Genomic DNA, 21868 nt, shown 5'->3' with positions numbered 1-21868 from the left:
GCTGCAGGCGTCGTCAGGAGCATCGAGGTGGGTCCTTGGTTGCTGAACTCTGGGTTGCAGTCGCCGGGGGCATGCCCTCGTGGTCTTTGTCCACTCCAGCACAGGCCAGGCTTGGCGGGTGCAGAGTGTGCAGGGTTTGCGGTTCCTGGCTGATGCCAGGGGTCAGTTACTTGCTTTGAGCAGTACCACTGCTCGTGGGAGTCCCAGATGCTTAGAGTCACAGGGTAGCCAGGTGCTCCGGGGTTTGTGAGGTTGCTGGCCACGGGAGATGCCGGGATTTAGCAGGAGCAGGTTCGAGGGTCGACAGGTCGGTAGGGCTGGGGCCAAAGCAGTTGGTGTCTTCCTCTGGTTAGCAGTTGCACGGCAGGTCTTCTTGCGTCTTGATCTTCTTTGCTGTTTCGGAATCTCTATCCAAGGAAGGAAGGTTCAGGGTGCCCCTAAATACTAAATCTAGGGGCGTTACAGGTAGGTAAAGGGCAGGGACCACTGAGTCCCTGCCCTGGGGTGGGTACACCCCCTATCCTGCCACTCTCCTGTGGGAGGGGGGGGGGGGCAGTGTCCTAGTCCTGATTGGGCAGGGCTCCCCATCTTCAAGATGGCGAGAGCCCGGAGATGTGCTTCACCTTGCCTCCCCCCCACCTGAGGGGTGGGGTTGGCAGAGGCTGGCACAACCCCTGTCCTTTCTTTGGGGTTCCCGGCTAGTCTTCCCGCCAGAGTGGGGGTTTAGAACCGGTAGGGGCCAGTTGCTGAGTACAGCAAGTGGCCTGGAGGAGCTCACAAAAGGCGGCATGCCTTTGAAGCTTCCCCTGCCCATCTTGGGGGAGGAGACCTAGCACCTCTCCCAGGATGTGCATTGTTGCAGACCCAGGAGAGCAGATGGCTCTCTACCCAGGCCTCCAGCAACATGTCTGCTGTGTGGCAGCCTAGGCAGCCCCTCAGACAGGACGTTGATTGTAGGTTAGGTTCAGGGAGCATCTCTAAGATGCCCTCTGTCATGCATTATTGTACATTAAATCCTGCAGTGGCATCAGTGCGGGTTTAATGTGCTGAGAAGTTTGATACCAAACTTCTCAGTCTTCAGTGGAGCCATCATGGTGCTGTGGAGTTCGTGTTGATGATCTCCCAGCACCATATACTCTTAAATGGCAGCACTGCACTTACAGTGCCCAGGAATGGAACTGGGTACTGGAGGGGCAAAGGGCTCATGCACCTGTGCCCACACCACTGGCATGGGGCACCCAGCTAGAGGGGTGGCTGATGTATGCCAGGGCAGTGTGTGTGTGTGGGCATGGCACACAGGGATGTGTGCCATGTCGACTCGGTTTTGTCTTGTACCCAGACACGCAGCCTGCAAGGGTAGTGTGTGTGTGTGTCAGGGTACAGGGCCTCTAAGGGTGGCACAATAAGTACTGCAGCCCTTAGAGGCCTTCCCTGGTCACAAGCCCTGGGTACCTAGTGTACCATTTACCAGGTTCTGACATGTGGCCAGGGTTTGCCGATTTGGATTTAGGTTTCAGCACAGTTTTTAGGGATGGAATATAGGCCCTGGGCACCTGATTGGCAGGAGCCCAGGGCACACTCAGTCAAAGTACATTCAGCAAAAAGTGGGGGCATACCTATGCAAGAAAGATGGCACTTTCTCACAAACCCCCCTACGATTAAAGGAACCTGAGCAACCCATACAGATCGAGGAAATACAGGCAGCAATATGCCAGGTGGCCTGCAATAAAAAGTCACAGGAACAGATGGGTTCCCCATAGAATATTATGTATTGTTTAGAGTGACCCTCACATCCAAATTGGTCTAGGTGTGTCAACTGGCACATCAGCTGGGTCGGCTGCCCGACTCCTTACGCGAGGCCCTTACAGTGGTGTTGTCCAAATCTGGCAGGGACCATCTAGAGGTGAGCTTCTATCGGCCTTTGTCAGCGTTAAATATAGACTATAAAATCCAGAGCAAAGTGCTGACGAACCATTTTCTCTTGCTCCTCCAGAAACTGGTCCACCCCGATCAATGTGGGTTCATCCCCCATAGGTCACCCTCCTATAACAAGTGCAGGTTATGTCACCTTTTGTGTGCAGTTGCAGGGTTGGTGGAACTCCCAGCAAAGGTCTCCTTGGACTTTGAAAAAGCTTTTGGCACCCTTGGATGGCCATATTCGCTGCTGTCCTGGAGACCCTGGAAATAGGTCCAGAGTTCCTAGGGTGGGTTATGGCACTTTATATGCACCGCTTGCTAGAGTGTGGACTGGACGTAAAATATCTCATCAGTTAGACTTTGGCAGAGGGACGCAACAGGGTTGTTCCCTTTCTCCCATAATCTTCACACTGGCTATGGAACACCTGACCGTTCTTTTGCAGGTGTGAAGCCCGGACTAGGGCAAAGCAGTGGGGCCTCACTGGCACATAGTCTTGTTGTAAGTGGACCATGTCCTGATATACCTACAGAACCCTAGACGGGGAATGCCTGCTCTCTCTGCTCTTCTGGATCCCTTCAGAATCATGGCAGGTCTGCAAGTAAACTGAGGGAAGTCCTGCATCTACCCCCTACGGAGATTGGATCATGCAGATGCAGAGGAGTTGGAATTTGACCTTCACACTGATTGGGATATCCTGTAGGAAGTTGGCTATCTATGTAGTGCACCAAAATGAGATACACTGTCCAGAAAGTCTAGGCGACCCTTATTGGTTTACAGGGGTGATAATAATAATCCCAAATGCTATTTTTTTGCGGTATTGTGGGCGAGAAGTTTAGGCTCATCAGAAAATAGTGTTAATCATTTATTGCACACACAGTCAGTAAGCAAGACAAACTCCGTAAAGAAATCTGACACCAATTTATAGAAATATATATATTTATATGAATTTTATATGAATTTAGAAACCAAGATCATCGTAATCAAGTAAGTACTTTTTGAGTTAGTGATTTTTCAAATAATAGAAAATTCACTGTATTTATCTTTTTACAGTGGTAATGTTATCCTATGGAGAACAACATATGCTGAATTTGGTCACTTGGCAAAACCTTACAGGACTGTTCTTCTAGACTGGGGTAAGTATGGGGCAAGGTCCAAGGCAGCAGAACAGGTCACCTCAGTCAGTTCTGGAGCGTTTGATGGAAGAGGTGTTTTTCGGTATCAGGTGTCCAGTTGTTCAAGTCAATGGGAACCAGTCCTGTTGAAAAGAGGCTGCAAGCGGGGACTGGGGGGCCAGTTCGGTTGAACCCACAGGCGGGTTCAGGTCTTGAGGGTCTTGGGCCCACAGGGACACCATTGGACCACTAAATCGGACTGGTGGACTCGTGTGCAGTGCTTTGTCCGGCCAGGTCGCGCTGTTGGAGGGACTCGTGGTTCCCGATCCCTGTAGAAAGAGGTTGCAGGTGGAGACTGGGGGACCCGCCAGGCCAAACCAAGGGTGGGCTCAGGTCTCGAGGGTCTCAGGATCACATTGGCACCGTCACCTCCTTCAGAGGCTGTGGGGCATGGGTGTTTTGAGGCATCAGGTCACGGTTGATTAGAGGCTCATTCTGTGTCTTGGTAACCTGGTAAGATGGGAAACGGGGCCGAAGGGCCAAACTCGGTACTGGTCTGGTGGATCCGGACATCCGTCGATGGTAGGTCGTGCTTTGTGCATTTGGAGTGCGGACTGGACCACCAACAAGCTTTGGTTCTCCCAGGGTATTGTTGCTGGCCAGTGCCTGGGGATCTTGGAGTCTCCAAAAATAGCAAGAAGACAGACCTGACCTCCTGGGCATGAAGACCTTCTTCTGTCGTGCTGCTCCTTCGGTGAGCCCGAAGGCTATGAACACTGTGAACCAGCAGATGCTTAGCAGTGCATGCAGATGCAGGGGAGCAGCTCCTCTACTCGAAGGGAGCTCTTTCCTGGTTGCAGAGGGGCTGTGCAAACCTCCAAGGGTTTTGGGGAGGATGTTAAGCTCTTGGCCAAGTTGGTCGAAGTGCAAGCTGCCTGGCGGGGTTTTGTGTCAGTATTTGGAGTCGGTCTTCAGTTTTCGCTCTCTTAGGTCTATTTTTCCTCCTCGGTTCCCAGTAGTCAAATAGGACTTACTGGTTTCAGGGGGGCCATCTAAATACTCAATTTTGGGGCGTTAAGGGGAGTGAAGGGTAGTAGCCAATGGGCTACTTACCCCTGGGGTCACCATACCCGCAAGATGACCACTTCATGTGAGGAGTGGGCATCACCATGTCCCAGAGTTCGCAATTTCACCCCAACCAAGAAGGTGAAAACTAATTTTCATGTTCACTTCACGTAGCCCACCTTAGGGGTGTGACTAGCCTGGATGTGCAGCACGCCTCCTTACATTGCTAATTTCTCACCTGTCCTGGGGATTGTATCCTCTAGGTCTGGCGAACCCAGACTCACTTATCAAAGGCAGTGTGCTCTTTCAAGCTCTCTGCCTTGAAATGATAATCAACTAACCTTCCTGCTGAAGGAGTTGTAAACACCTCTTTCAAGCACAGACATTGTTTCTGACCTCTGACAGCAGGACTATTGCCTCCTGGGGGCTCAGAAACTAGTCTGTGTTAGCAGGCTGGACAGGACCAGTCAGACAGCAGACTAGAGGACTAGGAGCATTCAGGGGTACCTCTAAGGTACCCTTTGGGCGCAGGTATTAATAAATTCATCACTGGAATCAGTGTGGGTTTATTAATACAAGGTGTTTTATCCAAACACCATATGTTTCAGTGAAGCCATTATGCAGCTGGGGAAATAGTTTTGACCAGTGCCCAGGACATACCTTAAGATGGATTCTCTGTTCACCTGCAATATCTATCAATAGAACTTGACATCACAGGGGCATATCTGTTCATGGAGACATGTCCTCACATAACTACGTCACGCAGCCTGCAATAGCCATCTGTGGAATTTGTATGTGGGCCCATAAGGTGGCACAATATTTGCTGCAGCCCTAAGGAACCCTCTTTCGTAGCCATGCCCTAGGTACCAGGGGTACCATCTACTAAGGTCTTACAGGGGTGTCAAATGTGTTACAATTAAATATCACCTTGTTTTAAGGAAAGAGCACTGGTGTTTGGTTAACAGGCCTTAGTGCACTGTCCGAGACTAAAACCAGCATCTGGTAGCTAAAAAGGGGGAGACAGCTGCAACCCCAACCTAGTTTCCTACACCTCCTCAACAGGAACTATGACAAAAGCCCTGACGTCACTGCGGCATTCCTCTGGCTTCTAGATGCACTTGCCCCTCTCGCCTATAGGCCGAACATTAATAGCAAAAATGCTGATACTCCCAAGGCTTCTCTATTTCTTTGCGGTGATGCCTGTGATCCCCACCAGGGCCTTCTTAGGGGACTTAGAGATTTATCTCGGACTTTGAATGGGGAGGGGTGCATAAACTAGTATCTATTCGAAGACTCCAGCGACCGTTAACGGAAGTTGTCCTAGGAGTACCCAACCTCAAACTCTACTGTGTGGTGGCACAGTTGCAATGGCCCATGCTCTGGCTAGCTGGGGACGCAACCGGCGAGGGCAGATCAGTCCGAGAAGAACTGGGTGGTTTGGAACTCTTGGAAAGGCTGCTATCACCTTGTGGCCCACACTGCGGAATGAGTAGTCTGGCAGGTACTGCAAAACTTTGTTGGAACAGGTATATACAGCTGTGACGTGGTAGGCCACCTTACACCCCACAGTTACTGTTCTGGGGGATGCCAAGGAGGAGGGCTCTGCTGGAGGCTCACGACTCGATACCTTGGCAGGAAGCAGGGATATCCTGCCTCGAAGACTTAGAGTGATGGGGACCTGCGTTCCTTTCAGGATTAGCAGGATGTATATGACCTAGGAGCTGGTCAATTCCTCGCCTACAATGCTCTCATACTAGCGATCAGAAACACCTGGACGGTAGGTCAACATGCCCCAACCCTACATCATTGGTTGCACTGTATACCGACACAAGACTGTCACGGTCCTATTTGCAGCGCTAAAAGCTGTGGACGCAGATCCTTCGTTGCATGGCAAGCCCCGCTGGGATACATGTCTAGGGATAGTACTGACTGAAAAGCAGTGGAGTATAGCGCTCGAACAGGTAAAACGTGTGTCCCCAAACGCTCCCTAGAAGTTCACGCAGTTCAACTAGCTTCATCACACTTACCTCACACCGCAATGGGTACATAAGATGTTTCCAGGGGTAGCCCCAGTGTGCCCCCGATGTGAACACCACAATGCGATCTTCCTCCACATGGTGAGAGAATTCCGGACCCCCCAACCCTTCCCACCACTGCTGCCGCCGATATGCCTGTATGTTATGGCACATGTCAGCAACTCCCACCCAACCCCCTGCTCTGCTTACTTGGAATCACGAAGTGTAATAAATACTATCTAAAAGTTGCTGACCTAGAGGTGCCCAGTAACCATGTCATGGAATGCAGCGCAGCCACCCTCGATCAACTGCTGGCTCCGGGTCATGCTTAGGTGTGCGACTGCCAAGGCTGATATTATGGCACAGGACTCGCATACACTGGGAGAGGGTGTTGCGCCCGTCCTATGGGACACATTTGTGCTCAAGCTGCAAGACAAGGTGGATGCACTTACTTAATCACGGACATGGTCAGTAGTACTCATGGGCCCTCACACTGCACGGATTGGCTGCTAAATGGTCATCTCTAAGAAGTACCTGACATGGAATCACCCTGCCTGTGATTTTTGCTGCCATATAAGTTGACATAACTGCCATCATTTGCCGGTGTCTTGATCAATGTTGTGTCAAACTGAAAATGCCATTAAATAGTTTAAAAAAAACAAGCCCTCACATGCAAAGTCTGTTACGTTTGAGATAAGAAAATGTGCTTTCCATACTGCTTTCACTTGCAATGTTAAGAGGAAAGGAGGTTGGATTATTCTGTTTTTTACATGTCCACATTAACTAATTTGTGCCACAATCACAAGAAGTTGTCAGACTCCTGTGACTGGAATGGTGTTCCCCAGCTTCAAATGCCACAATTGTACACATAACAAAAACAGCATTGCGTGTCTCGTTATCTGCAGATCTGTGGCACTTGAAACTGGGGAAGCCATAAAAGTCCTGTGTCCCGTAACATTGCAAGTGAAGAGAGTTGAGAAGCACATTTTCTTATCTGAAAGGAAACGCAATGCGAAAGAGTGTGTGTATATAAAGCAGTTCTCCTAATGTGATAACGTGTGCTTGAGCTAAGAATAAACAAACAATCACGTGCAAAGTCCCCTCCCAGTCATGCCTAAAAACACAAACTCTGGCAAATGAAAATTGTTCTAAAAAAACACAGTAAGGCTGCGAGATGCAATTGCAAACAGTAGTGAAAGATAAATAAACAAGTGGACAACTGGAGGGTGGGGCACAGCAATAGGAGGGGGAACAAGCAAACACACACAAAGAAATGGACCAGAGGAAAGATGCACTCTGTGGAGTGGCTCAACAAAAACAAAAATTGGCTACTAAGAGAGCGAGCAGTGTAAGACACAGGTACTTGGGCAATGCTCTAGGGGAGGGTCACATGCAAGAAGAGGGAAGTGATAACCAGCAGGAAGCAAGCAATTGAGAGTAGCTTTGAAGCCCACCAACGGAAAGTAACGGGAGGGCTAAAAGCCCAATAAAAAGTAAACAAAAGGTCTCAAAAAGACCATGCATGCACTGTCTACGTGAGACCTAAGAAAATGGCTGCACGCCTTTAGTGGAATGTGCTTCAATCTTGTGCCTGAGAGGATGTCTAGCTTTGGCAATGCAGAAGGAGATCTAAGCTGTGATCCAGTGATCAATGCTTTGTTTTGAAATTGCACAACCTATATTAGAATTTCTATAAATGAGCACAAGCTGATCTTATTTTGTAAAGTCTTTTGCCCTATTTAATGAAAAACCTCAAACAGCATTTGAGGTCTAGGGAATGTATTGCTCTTGGTGCAGACGTAGACTGTTGAGGGAAAACAATATCAGCAAATTGTTTTTTTTTTTTTTAATTCAGATAGATGACATTGGGACCTTATCCATGAAATGAGGATGAATTGAGTCACCTCATTCTTGTCACATTTCAGATAAGATAATACACCTTGTAGATGTTATGGTTTGGAAAACCATCTTCAATGAGAGCATTTTCAGAGAGGTCTTCTGAATAGGTTAGACTGCGTCTTTAACTTGAGCCCTCTAGCACAAGGCTGAGCTCAGATGCTGTATGTTATTTTGTAAGAGGGGGAAAGGTGCAAAAAAAAAATCCTTTAATTAATTCCTTTACTTCTCTACTCAAGCATAGTGAAGATGCACTTCCAGTGCAGAAGTACCTGGAGATAACTACTAGATTTATTCTAACAGAGGAACACTAACCCAGCTATGTGAAGACGGTAAGTCAATACTTCATGTTAGCACTTTGTAAAATAATCCATGTCTTAAAAAGAGTCTCAGAAGCAGAAACGTTCCATTTCAGAGAATAGTCTTGCACAGTGGAAGCTGCGGTAGCTATGTGTAAAATCTTATGGGAACTCTGTAGAGTGTTGAGAGAATTATTTGCAGGTCCTAAGTAGCCAGGCAGGCAGATGTAGGGAATTCAAACTGGTGTGGAAAATGGCCCCAGTTCTTCCAGAGGAGATGTGCATCCCATTTGAACTGATATCTAGAGGTCTGTTTACCAAAACTGTCTGACCCTCGCTGGCACAACCAGAACGAAAGGACTTGGTTCTCTCTTGAGCTTTTGAAGAACCCTTTGAACCAGAAGAATCGGAAGAAGGGCATAAAGCAAATATTCCTGACCAAGGAATAGAAAGTGCTACCGCCCCCTCCCAAACCCCAGGATACTACCACCACCAACTGGCAAAGGTTTGGCATTTGGACCCATTTGTGACAATCTGCAATGAAATTTTGCAGTCTGTCCGCATGCTCCACAGTTATTGTTTTATATGATCCAGAGTTCCATGGCAAAAGAACTGAGCGTCTTGAAATATAGTTAGTGATTTTGTTCCTTATGTTTTTGATGTAATAAAGAGTAATGTCATAGTCTGCTCTTACAATATATTCCTGCAATATATTCTTAGTTTTTTTCTTAAAGCGGTGCAATCAGGGCAGCACTTCGGTCAATCTTAAGGGACCAATTTTTAACCATTTAAAAAAATATTTAAGAGAATTTTTAACTTTACCCAAAATATTCCAGGATGATGTTTAGAATAGTAAATAATCCTCCTGTGTTATTTTAGGAAAAATTCCACTTTCTCCAAATATTCTAGGATTGGAGTTAGAATAGTAAATGTTCATACTGGTTGTAGGGTAGGAAAGGATACCAACACAGCACCTTTTATTTCTCCTGCACCACTACTGTAATGGTGCGCTCACAAATCCAAGTCCTCCAGGATGCAGCAACAAAATTAATAGTCCCACTCAATGTATGTTCCACTGATTTCTCTTTTTTCAAATTTTAAGTTGTGTGATCAAGTTTTTGAGATTTGGTCATGAATGAATGAATTGAACTTCAGATTTGAAAATAAAGAAATAAATTGAAGTCTAACATATATTGGATGGGACTATTAATTTTGTTATGCCTCCTTGATGATTTAAGGAATAGTAAATGTTGCCTTCCCATGTCTGCCAAGCCCCCTGCTAAACTTAAGGCAAGAAAGACAAAAGTGGAGAGAGATCAGCATCAGGAATGCTTTTTAGGCAACATTGGCTGCCCTGAGTTCAACAACAATTATGTGTACATTTTGCTCTTCAGACGTCCAGAGGCTATTTGTGGAGAGGTTCTGTAAGCCAGCACCCTGACCTTAGAGTGAGTTGCCTGTTGTGATCTGGCACTGGGGTTCCACAGTATAAAGGCCCGGGAAGCATAATTGCTTTTGTCAAACTTCCACAATACTAGAACCAGCCTGATTTCTGCCATAACCAGAATGTGTTCCTCCCATTACCCTGAGATTTGTTTCCATGGCATATCTAATTAATCTTGGAGTGGTCTTGATCTAAGGTAGCATTGAGGAATTGAAAGGAGAGAGATAACATCCCCCAAACCACTTTGCATTTCCTTATTGTGATCGCAGATCTTGCAAAGATGTTCTGTGTCACCTTTAGCAGGCTCTTCTCTTTCCTGCGAAGGATAAGCTTTTAGAATGTCTACACTAATGTTTGCTCCTAGGAATAATAAAGTATGTTGCAAATGGGTAAGTACCAACTTCCTTTTGCTCAGAGTGGCATCTGCTTACCTAATAGACCATGCTTCAAATGGACTACTTGTGTGGTTTACTTGACAATAGGAGCCAGTTTGGGCACAGGAAATCTCTAACACCATGAACACCTTAGATGGGCCGGTTCTAGTGCCTTTGCCATGTATTTTATAAATACTTTGGGTGCCATTTTGGAGCAAAACTGGAGAGCTTTGAATTGGCCATCAACCAGGACTCATTGGAATTCCCAATGATATTGGTTGATGGAAGCAAATGTACTCTACATTGGCTGACAGGAGGAAATCCTTGTGGCTGGATTAACTGAAGGACCAAAGTGAAATCATCCGGATATGTAGTTTCTTTTTATTAACTTTATCTCTCATAGACTTAAAAATGTGCATCATGCTGATATCTTTTTTGCAAATAAGAAACAAACATTGGATAAAGCCATGCTGTTGAGATTTTTGTCATTAATTATATCGCTGACAAGTGAAGTAAATTGATAATTTGTAATCACACAGCTTCCACGTGTGATGTCAATTCAGAGTAGATTTAAATGACAGCTTTTACATGAATTCTATGGCGTACCCATACATCATAATGAAACAACGCAGTGATCATATGTAATTTGACACCAAACTAGAAGATAAGCCTGAACTTATCTCAAATAGATATGGGAGACAAGGAAAGGGTGCTATTGAGAAATCAGGTACGCCTGGCTCCTTCATGGCCCCTGCGTGCTAGCGTCCTTTCAGACTGAAGGGTTTCATACTATGAGGAGGACTGGAACTGAGGAACACCAGCGCTGCCGGAAAGGCTTAAAATCACTACATGATCATGCTAATAATACCTTCTCTGGCCATAGGATTGGTGTTTGTAGTAAGAGAAGTTTTACTGGTGTTGAAGAACACAGAGCAACCTTGCCTGAATAGTGTCCATTTTCATAGCCTGCAAGGCGTCATTCTATATGTGTTCCAAACAGGTGTTGTCTATCAATAGGCATGTTCCAAGTTTCCCTGGACCTTTACCACCAAATATGTCCAACAAAGATTGTCGAGCAAGAAAAAGTATGATACAAAATTAGTTTGACACTACTCGTGCAACTTTCAAGAACTCACTCAGAAGGACAAGGGTTCCTCTAAAGAGAGGGTCACTGCCTCTGTGACAGGATTCTCAGAACGATATCCGCTTTTCAACTCTTACAACCCATTCATCCTAGTTATCAAATCAAATAAATATCTTCAGAGTTAAGGTAACTCAATCTGCATTCAACCCAGGAGGTCTGGATTGACCTTGTATAAATGGTATCACAGTGCACATGCGGGCCCACAGTGAGTGTTGCCATACATAGAAGCAGAGCTTATGTGGGTCAGATGCTGAAAACAGCAGTAAATCAAGCTGAAGGAGAAGAAAGTGGAGCAAAAAAAAATCTCTACTGGAAAAAAGTGTAAAAGGGCCCAGTGTATACATTTCTCAACACAAGACTAGCAAGTTCAAGTTAAGAGCAATGAGCAGAAGAGGAAAATAGCAACACAGCACCTAGCAAGGGAGTGCACATGTGTGGGCTTGAGGACATGCCCATGTATGAGGTACCTGGCTCCACAGAACTGCTACTGAAGCAATTTCCAGTCCCAGCATAACATTACATGACCTGGTACTCGCAGGTTGTGAACGGAAGAGATGCAGGACATAAGAATAACTGGATATGACCGGTTGAAGGTCAAAAGATACACAAATGCATTGTTAATTAACAGGACAAAAAGTCCGCTGAGGACTCCCCAGTCATAAGATACCATTGTAAATAAAGGAATACTCATTACCTGACTGGCTCTGACGATCACAGGCTAGCAGTTCAAGTAAATCTTGTCCAGTTTCATCCCGTTTTATTGATTTATTTTTTGGCTTTGGGACCTGGCATGAGTGAAGAGGGAAATGTAAGTATAAAAAAAATATATATTGACAAGTATAAAAAAATATATATTGACATTTCACTCTTATCATAGATATTTCAAGATAAAAATCAGTTTTTCCAAGAGTACTTGCCTCACTCTGAAAGCTAAAGAGCATGATTTCAAAGAAGACCTAGGAAGAGTTGCAGCAGTCACATGTGCAGCTTAATAAAAAACGTTCCTTGGCGCCTACCCTTTTGTTACTGCACAAAGTTACATATTCCAGTCACACAAAATCTAAGGAGTACATAAATGTACTTTTCACTACAAAGGATCCATATTTTGAGCAATGCAGCTTTTTAAAAAAAAAACAATTTTTTAAAGGTACTGAACACATTCAAGATCTATCTTTCGTAATAAAGTTATGGCTTTTTAGTCTATGTTGTAAAACATTACTTTACACTATTATTTACCTACAATTCTTTGGCGACGAAATGCCTCCTAAATTAACACAAATGCCCACGACCCCCTTTCTTAAAGGTTGGCTTTGGACACTCATTCAATGGCTTTGCACTTCCTCCACCTTGGGTAAGATCACACCCGTGATTTTCAACAGACGTATTCAGGAAGTTGACTACTTGTCGAACAAAAACACTGTTTCCATCTCTCAAGCAAATATTTACAGCTAAATTTGATCCTAACAACCAAACCACAAGTGCAGGAGTCAGAGTGAAAGAGGAAACAAACTTCTACTTCAAGTACCTTCTAATATGGGTTAAAGAGGCAATCGGCCCTGCGCCTGTTAATACCTACTACATCAGTAACCCATCTGACAGATAAGTAATACACCCATAATATATAGTATAGCTACATGTAGGCTGTGGCTGTACTATATGTGATGGATTTATCTTTTAATATTTGGGGATTTCTGAAGATGGATGATCTTCTACTTCACACCGATGATTTATTACACTAGCAACAATCTGAAAAGACTGTGCTGCCACAGGTACATTACAAGATAGATTAGAATGGACATTACAAGCAGCAAAATAAGTTTTCAATGAAGCAAAAAACCCGAAGTCTGTGCTACTCCCTTCCTTTTGAATGACTTCCATTACCATATCTGAAACCCAACTTCTTGTAAGTCAAAATTACAAGAACGCATGAATTCAACTACTATTGCTCAACACAGCAGACATTTTAACATTTTTGTGTTGTAAAGAGAAAGTCATCATTATGCTGCAATATGCAGCTCTAAAAAACAAAGTGTGCGACTTTCAAGAATAGAGCAAAAAATAATATTTTTAGACAGTAAATTAGTTAAAACACTTAAAACACATGAACAATACGAAAATTCACCTGGAAAGCAATCAGGTAGCACAAAGCAGCTGGTTCAGTCACTGCTCTCCACTGTGCTTCGCTTTCTTGGGCCATCTTCAAAAGTAAAGTTGCAGCATGCATGTAGAAATGACCTCTTATCTCCTGGAATGCTGCAGACAGGTCATCAGTGCCACCCGCATGAGGTTTCACTGACTGTAGTGTATGGTCAAAACTGGAATAAAAATGGCAACTTGATTACAATCACTGAATGTTTCACCATTCTTCTTAAAGACCCATTATTGCTTCTTGAGTGATGTTCGCATGACAATGAACAGTAGCTGTGCTTTGTATCATTTTGTTCAAACCATCACCAGCCCCCATCATTCTACCTTGAATCTGAATGATTCATACTGGGCTTGTGCCATGTAAGCGGCTTGTCTATTTTAAGATGGAAGGCGAGTCCAAAAACAAAATCAAGATTTAAACACATTTTAATGGTAATTTAAAAACTGAAAACAGAAAGTAAAGGAGTACTAAATTAAACCGACTCAAATGAACTTATAGGAGAATGGAATCCCAACATCCAAATTATTTTCAGTATCCACTTTAGTTTACCATTACAATATCCATAACATCAAATCTCAAAATGCTACTTTTTTTTAATCTTTGAAAAAAAAAAAAAATTATTTACAGTCGTTAAGTCTAAGAATATAGAGTGTGCACATGCATAACTACACATCGCTCCTAAAAATACCCATAAAGTTTTAGAATCTCTTCCCTTCGGTTTACTTTTAAAGATCCTCATTTTAAGAATGGAAGTTTCACCAGTTTCAAAGAAAAGATAGAAAATATATTTTTCCAGCCTAACAATTGGTTTAATGACCTAAAGCGAACTTAAGTCCGATTTCAGAAAAGTTCAAAAAGAAAATAAGAGAGCTTAGAGGCAAACTATTTGTACTGATCCAACTATTGTTTTAAATTGTTTAAATAAATTGAGATGGCAGAAAATATTGCTCGTCTTACACAGATAAAGATTTGCAAAAGCAGACGAGTAGCATTGCAGAGGTTCAAATAGCAGCCAAGAAAATGGAAAAGCTACTTCAATAATACAAGTCCACAACGACAGAATAGCATAGCATGGCAAGTTGCAAAATGAGTGACAATTTTATATTGGCAAAGAAATACTTCAGATGGGATTCTTGTAAAACAAAATACTGCGTTGCTTTACAGACTACCATGTGTTTAAAAATGCTTGAATTTTTGTTAGAAACACGAGTGGCCTATCTCATCAGCAAGACAACACAGAAGCCTTATTATAGGCACCAGCGAAGGGTGTAAAAAAGCTTTAGTCAATCTAAAACAAGTCTGCTTGAGATCAATCCAGACAGTTAAGAATTTAAATTAATGAACAACGGAAAACTGTATGAATAAGCAATTGCCCAGCTAGGAGGTTTGCATACCCTAATAGGAAGGCAGGTTATGATAACTTTATTCATTAAATACAGATAGCGCTCGACCTAAGCAACCTTATTCATGGGATTTATTACATTCTTTAGTGCGATATTGTGTTAAAATAATATTGAATTTGAAGAGGCTACAATATGAAGCCCTTCCATTTTTTGTTTTAAACATTTTTATTGGCATTTAAAGGTTACATTGACAGAGTACACTTGGATACAGTACATTGTATTGCTATACTCTCCATTATCATAAGGTACAGTGCTATTCATACTCTGCGTAGTCAGTTATTCTGGCAACCGTCGGGCGCCGAGTCGAATGATTGCCATGTAAAACTGGGGTACAAAACTGGGGGTGTTCATGGAAATCTGGGTACTGTTGTCAGATGAAGGATCGGGCATTGTATACACATTGGTCGGTGCAGTTATGACCCACTAGGGAGAATGGGGATACATAGCCTGACGCGTTCTGATATCTGGCATTCAGATGTGACGTGATGTATGGCACTATGCGCTAGTGGTTGCACATGGACACCGCGGGGGGAGATCTGGGGCATGTATTTGTGGGCTGGTCTGGTGGTTGTGAGGCCCTAGGTACGTGTGTGTCGCGGTCTGGGTTATCATGCGGCTGAGACTGTTTGAATTGGTGCAGTAACAGTGCCCATTCCATGGAAATGGGAAGCTTGCGCATCCCTTTCACCTCCTCCTCGCGCAATGTTTCTTCCTCTGCCGCAGCCCACTTGAGTACTGCTCCCACCCATGCCATAATCGGGGGGGGGGGGGGGCGTGTGGGGGAATGCCAATGCATGGCTATGCCTCGTTTGGCCAGTAAAATGGCCAGTGAGACAAACCTAGTGGGTACTTTGTGTTGCTTCTGCTTCCGGAAGATGCCCAGGGCACAGGATTCCCAGATGGTCAGGTGTGTGAGCCCGGTGAGCTCTCCGAGTGATTTGTGAATATTGTGCCAGTATGCTTGTATAGTTGGGCAGCTCCAGAACATATGGTAAAAATCCGCTTCCTGTGTGTGACATCTAGGGCAGAGGAATTGGGTATCGGGATAAAAGGCGGGCCGGTGTCAGATATGCCCTGTGTAGGATATAGAATTGTATATTTTTAAATCGTGCGTTTCTGAAGACCTTCTTGGGGAATTCAAGTGCCCTCTCCCGTTCTTTCTCATGCAGGGGGCGCCCTAGTTCTCCCTCCCAGGTGATCCGTAGGGTCTCTAGGGGTCTGTTTGTGAGTTCCCGTATGGCTTTGTAAAGCCACGTGGTTAGGTGTCGCCCCACCCCCATGTATAATATTGTATGGATGACCGGGTGTGTGGTTGGTTCCCCCGGCGATAGGTCGTGATAACGTCAGTAACTTTGAGTAGTTGGTGATGGAGCAAACACTGGCCAGGGGGGAGATCGTAGTATTCTATGAGTTGTTGGAACAGTCTCAGTTGTCCGCCCTCAAATAGCGACTCTGCTTCGGTGATACCGCAGGTCGTCCATGTGCGGAGTACGTTGGGTGTGTAATAGTGTTCGTGTTTGGGCCAAGCAACCAGCGGCAGCAGGGGTGAGTACGGAGGCTTCCTTGGTGACATACGATGTATTCTTTGCATGCACTTGCGGGCCACCGCTACTTCTAAGGGGTATGTCCATCTCGTGTAGTTCCTGGCATTAATAGATGGAGTAATTACGGAGTGGGCACCCGGCCGGTTGTAGTGTATGTCTCCCCTAAGTGTCTGCCTGCCGTCCAGTAGGATAGCCACTGCAGCTGCACCGCAAGGAAGTATGATTCGAAGGACGGGGCACCCAGTCCCCCTTGCGTAGTGGGTAGTTTCAGCTTTGCCAATGCTATCCCATGTCTGCTTTTGCCCCATATTAGCGAACTGAGGATTGAGTCTAGGTCTCTGAAAAAGGTTCTGGGTGGGATTACTGGTAGATTAGTGAAATGGTACAACAGTCCCGTGACTATTATCATTTTGGCTAGAGCCACCCGGCCGATCGGGGCCAATGGGAATTCCGCCAAAATCCAACCGCCGACCTGATACTGGCCAATGCCCTGCGGTGATTGCCCTCGAATATGTTGGCTGGAGAATGGTAGAGACGGATCCAGAGGTATCGGGGGGGCCTCTGCAGTCCAGGCCACTTTCTGATCCCCGAACCAAATGTCCTTGGGTGGGGGGGTAAGTTTCAGATGCAGTGGGTATACCGTGGATTTTTCCCAAATCACTCTCAGCCCCGAGGCGTCTGCGAATTTTGTGAGAATTGCCCAGATGGGAGTGAGATCTGCAGTGATATCCCGAACAAATAGAAGGAGGTCATCAGCGTACATGGATACGCTGTGCACGGTGTCAGCGAGTGTAATGCCCCAGTGCTGTCCCTCCTGGCGCAGCCGTATAGCTAGGGGTTCAACCGCCAGTGCAAAGAGCAGGGGCGAAAGCGGGCAGCCCTGCCTCGTGCCCCTTTGCACCGCAAACTCTGGTGAGATGTACCGCCCGATGCGAACGCGTGAGGTGAGTTTGGTGTATAAGAGCCGCGTGTACGCTATGAGGGTGGGGCCCAGTCCCGCTCTTTGGAGGAACGAGAAGAGTAACTGCCATGTAAGGGTATCAAAGGCCTTCTCGAGGTCCAGGATGAGGCAGGCCGCCCGAGGGTACTCGTCACCGACTTGATCTTGAACCTAGAATAATCGGCGTATATTTTGAGATGTGTTCCTGCCTGGGACAAAGCCGCATTGGTCTGGGTGCACCAATGGTCGTATGATTTGCGAGTATCTGTCCGCTAGTATCTTTCCTAGAATCTTACAGTCGGCGGACAGAAGTGTGATGGGACGATAGGAGGCCATTTGCTGAGGATCGTGGTTCGGCTTCAGGAAAGTCACGATAACGGACTCCCGAAAGGATCTTGGCAATTCTCCTGTCTCCAATGCGACCGCCAACATCGCTACCAATCAGGGGACCAGTAAGGGGGAGAAGGTGGTATAATATTCTAGGGGGAACCAGTCTAGTCCCGGATCCTTATTGCGAGCTAGGGCGTGATGGGTTTGAGTAATGTCGGAAGACTGTATCTTCGTATCGAATGCTGTCCTGTCTGCCTCTGTGATTTTGGAGATCGTAAGAGGGTCTAGAAATTGGTCAAGTATGCCCTGCTCGGTGCTGGGTGATGATAAACTGCCTAGTATTGATGAAACGCCAAAAGGATCTCATCGTGGGACCGTACAAGGTTTCCGAGGGGGTCTATTATTTCTGTTATGGGCCACGCGTCAGTGTCTTGTTTGGCTAACCATGCCAGCAATGTGCCGGTTTTATCTCGTTCCTTGCGCATCCGGGTCGCGCATGTTCTAAAGTTGTATCGCCGGAGGTCTACACAGGACACTTGGTACTCTGTCTTGGCGTTAGCCACCAGTGTCACCGTTTCATCGGAGGCATCGTCCCGTTTAGTAGCGGTAGCAAGTTGTGTTTCAGCTCTAGTAAGAGCTTGTTCTAGCGTCCGTTTTACCCCGGCTCTTTGTTTAATACATTCTCCCCGGATCACTACTTTAAATGTGTCCCACTCTACTAATGTCGAGGACGCTGTCCCCATGTTATGGGCGAAGTAGTCTTGGATACTCAGTCCCTGTTCATGTGTGAAGGTTTGATCCGTTAGGCAGTCCCGTGGTAGTCGCCATGTAGGGACGTGGGGGTCTCCAATTAAGTCTCAGGACGTGGGCGTCGTGGTCGGAGACGATCCTACCCATGTAGTCAGAGTGGTGGATTTTGGGGAGTAGCGCGGCCGAGCATAAGAATCTATCTAAACGGACCCTTAGGTTATGTGGGATGGAGTGGAACGAGTACAGTTGAGTCAGTGGGTGTTGCAGTCTCCATGCGTCTGTGTGCCCATTGTGTGACCCATGCCTTAAACCGTTCAATTTGCCTAAAAGATCGGTGAGATCGTTCCAAGATGGGGTCCAGTATACAGTTGTAGTCCCCCTCTAGGATCCATGGTGTAGGGGCGAATTTGGCAAGAACCTTTGTGAGGCGGTCCCAGAATTTGTCCTGTTCGACATTCGGGGTGTATATGCTGCCCAGTAGTACTGCCTGCCCATCTAGGAGTCCCTCTAACAGGGCGTATCTACCCTATTTGTCCACCACCCGTCTGATTTCTTGGAATGGGGTCCCTGGACGAACCCAAATCAGTGCCCCGCGGGCGAATGACTAGTATGACGTGACACATATGGTTCCGTGCCATTTGGCCTGTAGTTTGCCTATCTCCGCCGAAGTGAGGTGCGTCTCCTGTAGAAACACGATCCGCGCATTCTGGTGCTTTGTATAAGAGTATACCGCATAGCGTTTGCTCGGCGTGTTCAGGCCTCTAGCGTTGAGCGTGAAGATACGAATGTCCGTGTTCTGTGTTGTCATAGCCATGTATGGTTGCTATCGCACGCTAACGTGGCTGGTGTCCGCCGGGGTGTAGTAGCCAGTGATTCCCCCAGTGATGTGATGTGCCGCCGCCTCCTGCCTGCGCATGCACTCCTCAGGGTTCCCGGCGGGCTGCGGTGGTATCTGAGAGCCCCTGTTCATCCGCTGTGTCCGGACTTATGCGCCCAGTTGCGGCTCCTGGTATGTGGCCCGGGGATCCGGTCCGGACTCCCAGAGTTCGCGGTCAAAAGTCTGCGTGCGCCATTTTGCTGCCAGGAGCCTGCAGGCCGGGTTTCCGCATGGTCCTCGTCTTTTGATGCTGGGAGTGCATCCAGGTACTATTTCTCGTCAATCCTTTGTGCTGTATATGTTCCGACACCTGACCGGTGTCCTAGCTGGCCGCGGCGACGCCTGGAAACGGGCAATATGTGTGCCCGATCGCGGACCCTCAGCGGGACATGTCCGCCTTCGTAGCCTGCTTGACCACGCCCCCGAAGCCCTTCTATTATTAGACAGGAAGCTGGCTGGTCCTAGATTTTAGTATTGCATATTGGAAGAATGGTGGCAGATACAATACCTATTTGAAATAATACACACTACAGAATACATTTTTAACCTCACTGAGGTTTAACAAATATTGGAAAAAATAGTGTTTGTTTGCTAATGTGATACACATCTAAAGGCAGTTTAGTAAAATGTTTAAATATCTTGCACTAATGCTTCTCGTAATTTGAGGATAGTTCTACATAAAAATCTAGGGACAATGTAAAGGTCTGAAGGTGACAAAACTCATACAACAAACAAATCTGAAAATTAGCATCATCCAAAGAGACTGCAAACATGGTTGCAAATGTTTTAACAGTAGCAACATACAATTCTTTGCAACGATGCACATCATAGGTACAGTCAACCAAAGCATTTAAAGTTGAATTCTAAACCAAGAAGACGTCAGATGTCATTAACAAATAAAACCTTTTTTTTTGTCTGAAAGACAGCACCTCTATTCGTAGTCACCTTTCAATCACAGCAACGCACCACAAGGATCATTATCTCTGACTTGGTCCCACTGATATATTTTTGTATCTGTGCCGATGATTCCTAGCTATTGGACACTACCTGGATGGGTGAGTTTATGTTTTTTTTTTTTTTTATTTGTTTTTTTTTTTTTTACTATTTGACCGAACAGAAGAAGTTATTACCTTTGGAGAAGTACTGGAATTAAGTATCTGAATAGGCTGGGGCGTTTGAAAACACTGAGAGCAGCATCATATCAGTCCACGTGGTCTAACATGGAAGTGATTTTGGATGCTCAATTGTTAAGTTAAAGTCCTCTGAGGAAAACGTCTCCCTTTAATTTTTCCCATGCATTATCATAGACCGCTCTAGTGAATCTTTGATTAAGCTAATGCAAATTTGTTACTAGAAGAAAGGGTCCATGATTCCTTATTCTCATGATTTTCCATTGATCCAACAACCTCTTCCTAAACCTCCCGATTTCTAAGAAAAAAAAAAAAAAAAGTCAGGCCAGGATGAGTGGAGCCCTGAATTCTGGGTGATATTAACGCAGAGGTTTATCTCAATTCTCAGACCCACTTACTACTTTACTACAATCTGACTAATGAAGCCATTTCACCATTTTACCAGATAATCAGAAAAGACTGGGCAAGGTAAACTGGCTTGTCACCAGAACATCTAAACCTGAATGCCATAGCAATGGTACTCCAAAGGTCAAAAAATGAAGTCCGATTACATAGCATGTTTGTGAACATCTAGGAGGCAGAAATAAACAAGCATTGGCATAGCCAATAGGTCTCGCTTTTGGGACCTTATAAGTGTTTAGCCATGCAACAGTTGCATAACTAAATACTTATAAGGTCCCAAAAGCGAGACCTATTGGCTATGCCAATGCTTGTTTCTGTTTATTACTGCTCTGTAGTAATGGCGGCACCCGTGCTTTAGCTTAAACATCTTAAGCTAAAGTCGGGTGCCGAGATTGCTTCAAAAGTAAAGAATTGTCTATTTGTTATGTTATGTTACAGTCACTTCTATAGCGCACAGATGCCCCAGCCAAGGGGCGTCCCGGCGCTTAAAAACATCCCAGCACCACAACACTATATACAGCCAGGGGAACGCATTCGGAAAGCTAAGCTGCGAGAGGAAACAGATGCGTTTTAATTGCCCTCCTAAACTTAAAGTTCATCAATTTCGCGAATGTTAGGCGGGAGTGCGTTCCAAAGTTTAGCAGCTAGAACCCGGAAAGACCGGCCTCCAGCTCTAGAAAGCCTAAACCGTGGGACCACAAGGTTTTGACCTAAAGATCTTAAGGAGCGCACAGGCACATAAGGTACCAAAAGGTTAGCAAGAATCTGGGGTGAAGCCCACTTGAGAATCTTGAAGGAAAGACACAGAGTCTTAAAAGAAATCCTCTGTGCTATAGGCAGCCAGTGCAGAGAGCGGATGGTACTTTCCGCAGAACAGGACCTCGATAAGCCTACCAATGCTCTGGCTGCGGCGTTCTGAATACGTTGCATCCGTACAATTTCAGCCTGATTGGCCCCCAACAGGAGCGAGCTGGCATAATCAAGCCGAGATAAGATGGAAGCCTGTATAACCAGCTGTCTAGTCTGAGCATCAAAAAACCGCAGGATAGGCTTCAACCCGCGTAAAATGCCAAAGC

General features: G+C 45.7%; 1 protein-coding gene across 1 annotated transcript in view; it reads right to left on the bottom strand.

Annotated features, from left to right (window-relative positions):
* RGPD4 (RANBP2 like and GRIP domain containing 4) overlaps positions 1-21868 on the bottom strand; it is a 795990-nt gene that overhangs the window by 700681 nt on the left and 73441 nt on the right. Inside the window, exons 7-8 of the mRNA XM_085622637.1 lie at positions 13390-13582; positions 11962-12052 (exon numbers count right to left, since the gene is read on the bottom strand). Of these exons, the coding sequence (XP_085478763.1) occupies positions 11962-12052; positions 13390-13582 (284 nt within the window). The remainder of the gene's footprint in view (positions 1-11961; positions 12053-13389; positions 13583-21868) is intronic.

This window comes from Triturus cristatus, chromosome 8 (assembly GCF_964204655.1).
Source record: "Triturus cristatus chromosome 8, aTriCri1.1, whole genome shotgun sequence".
Classification (NCBI taxonomy): Eukaryota; Metazoa; Chordata; class Amphibia; order Caudata; family Salamandridae; genus Triturus; species Triturus cristatus.
This window is presented reverse-complemented; position numbering and strand designations above follow the sequence as displayed.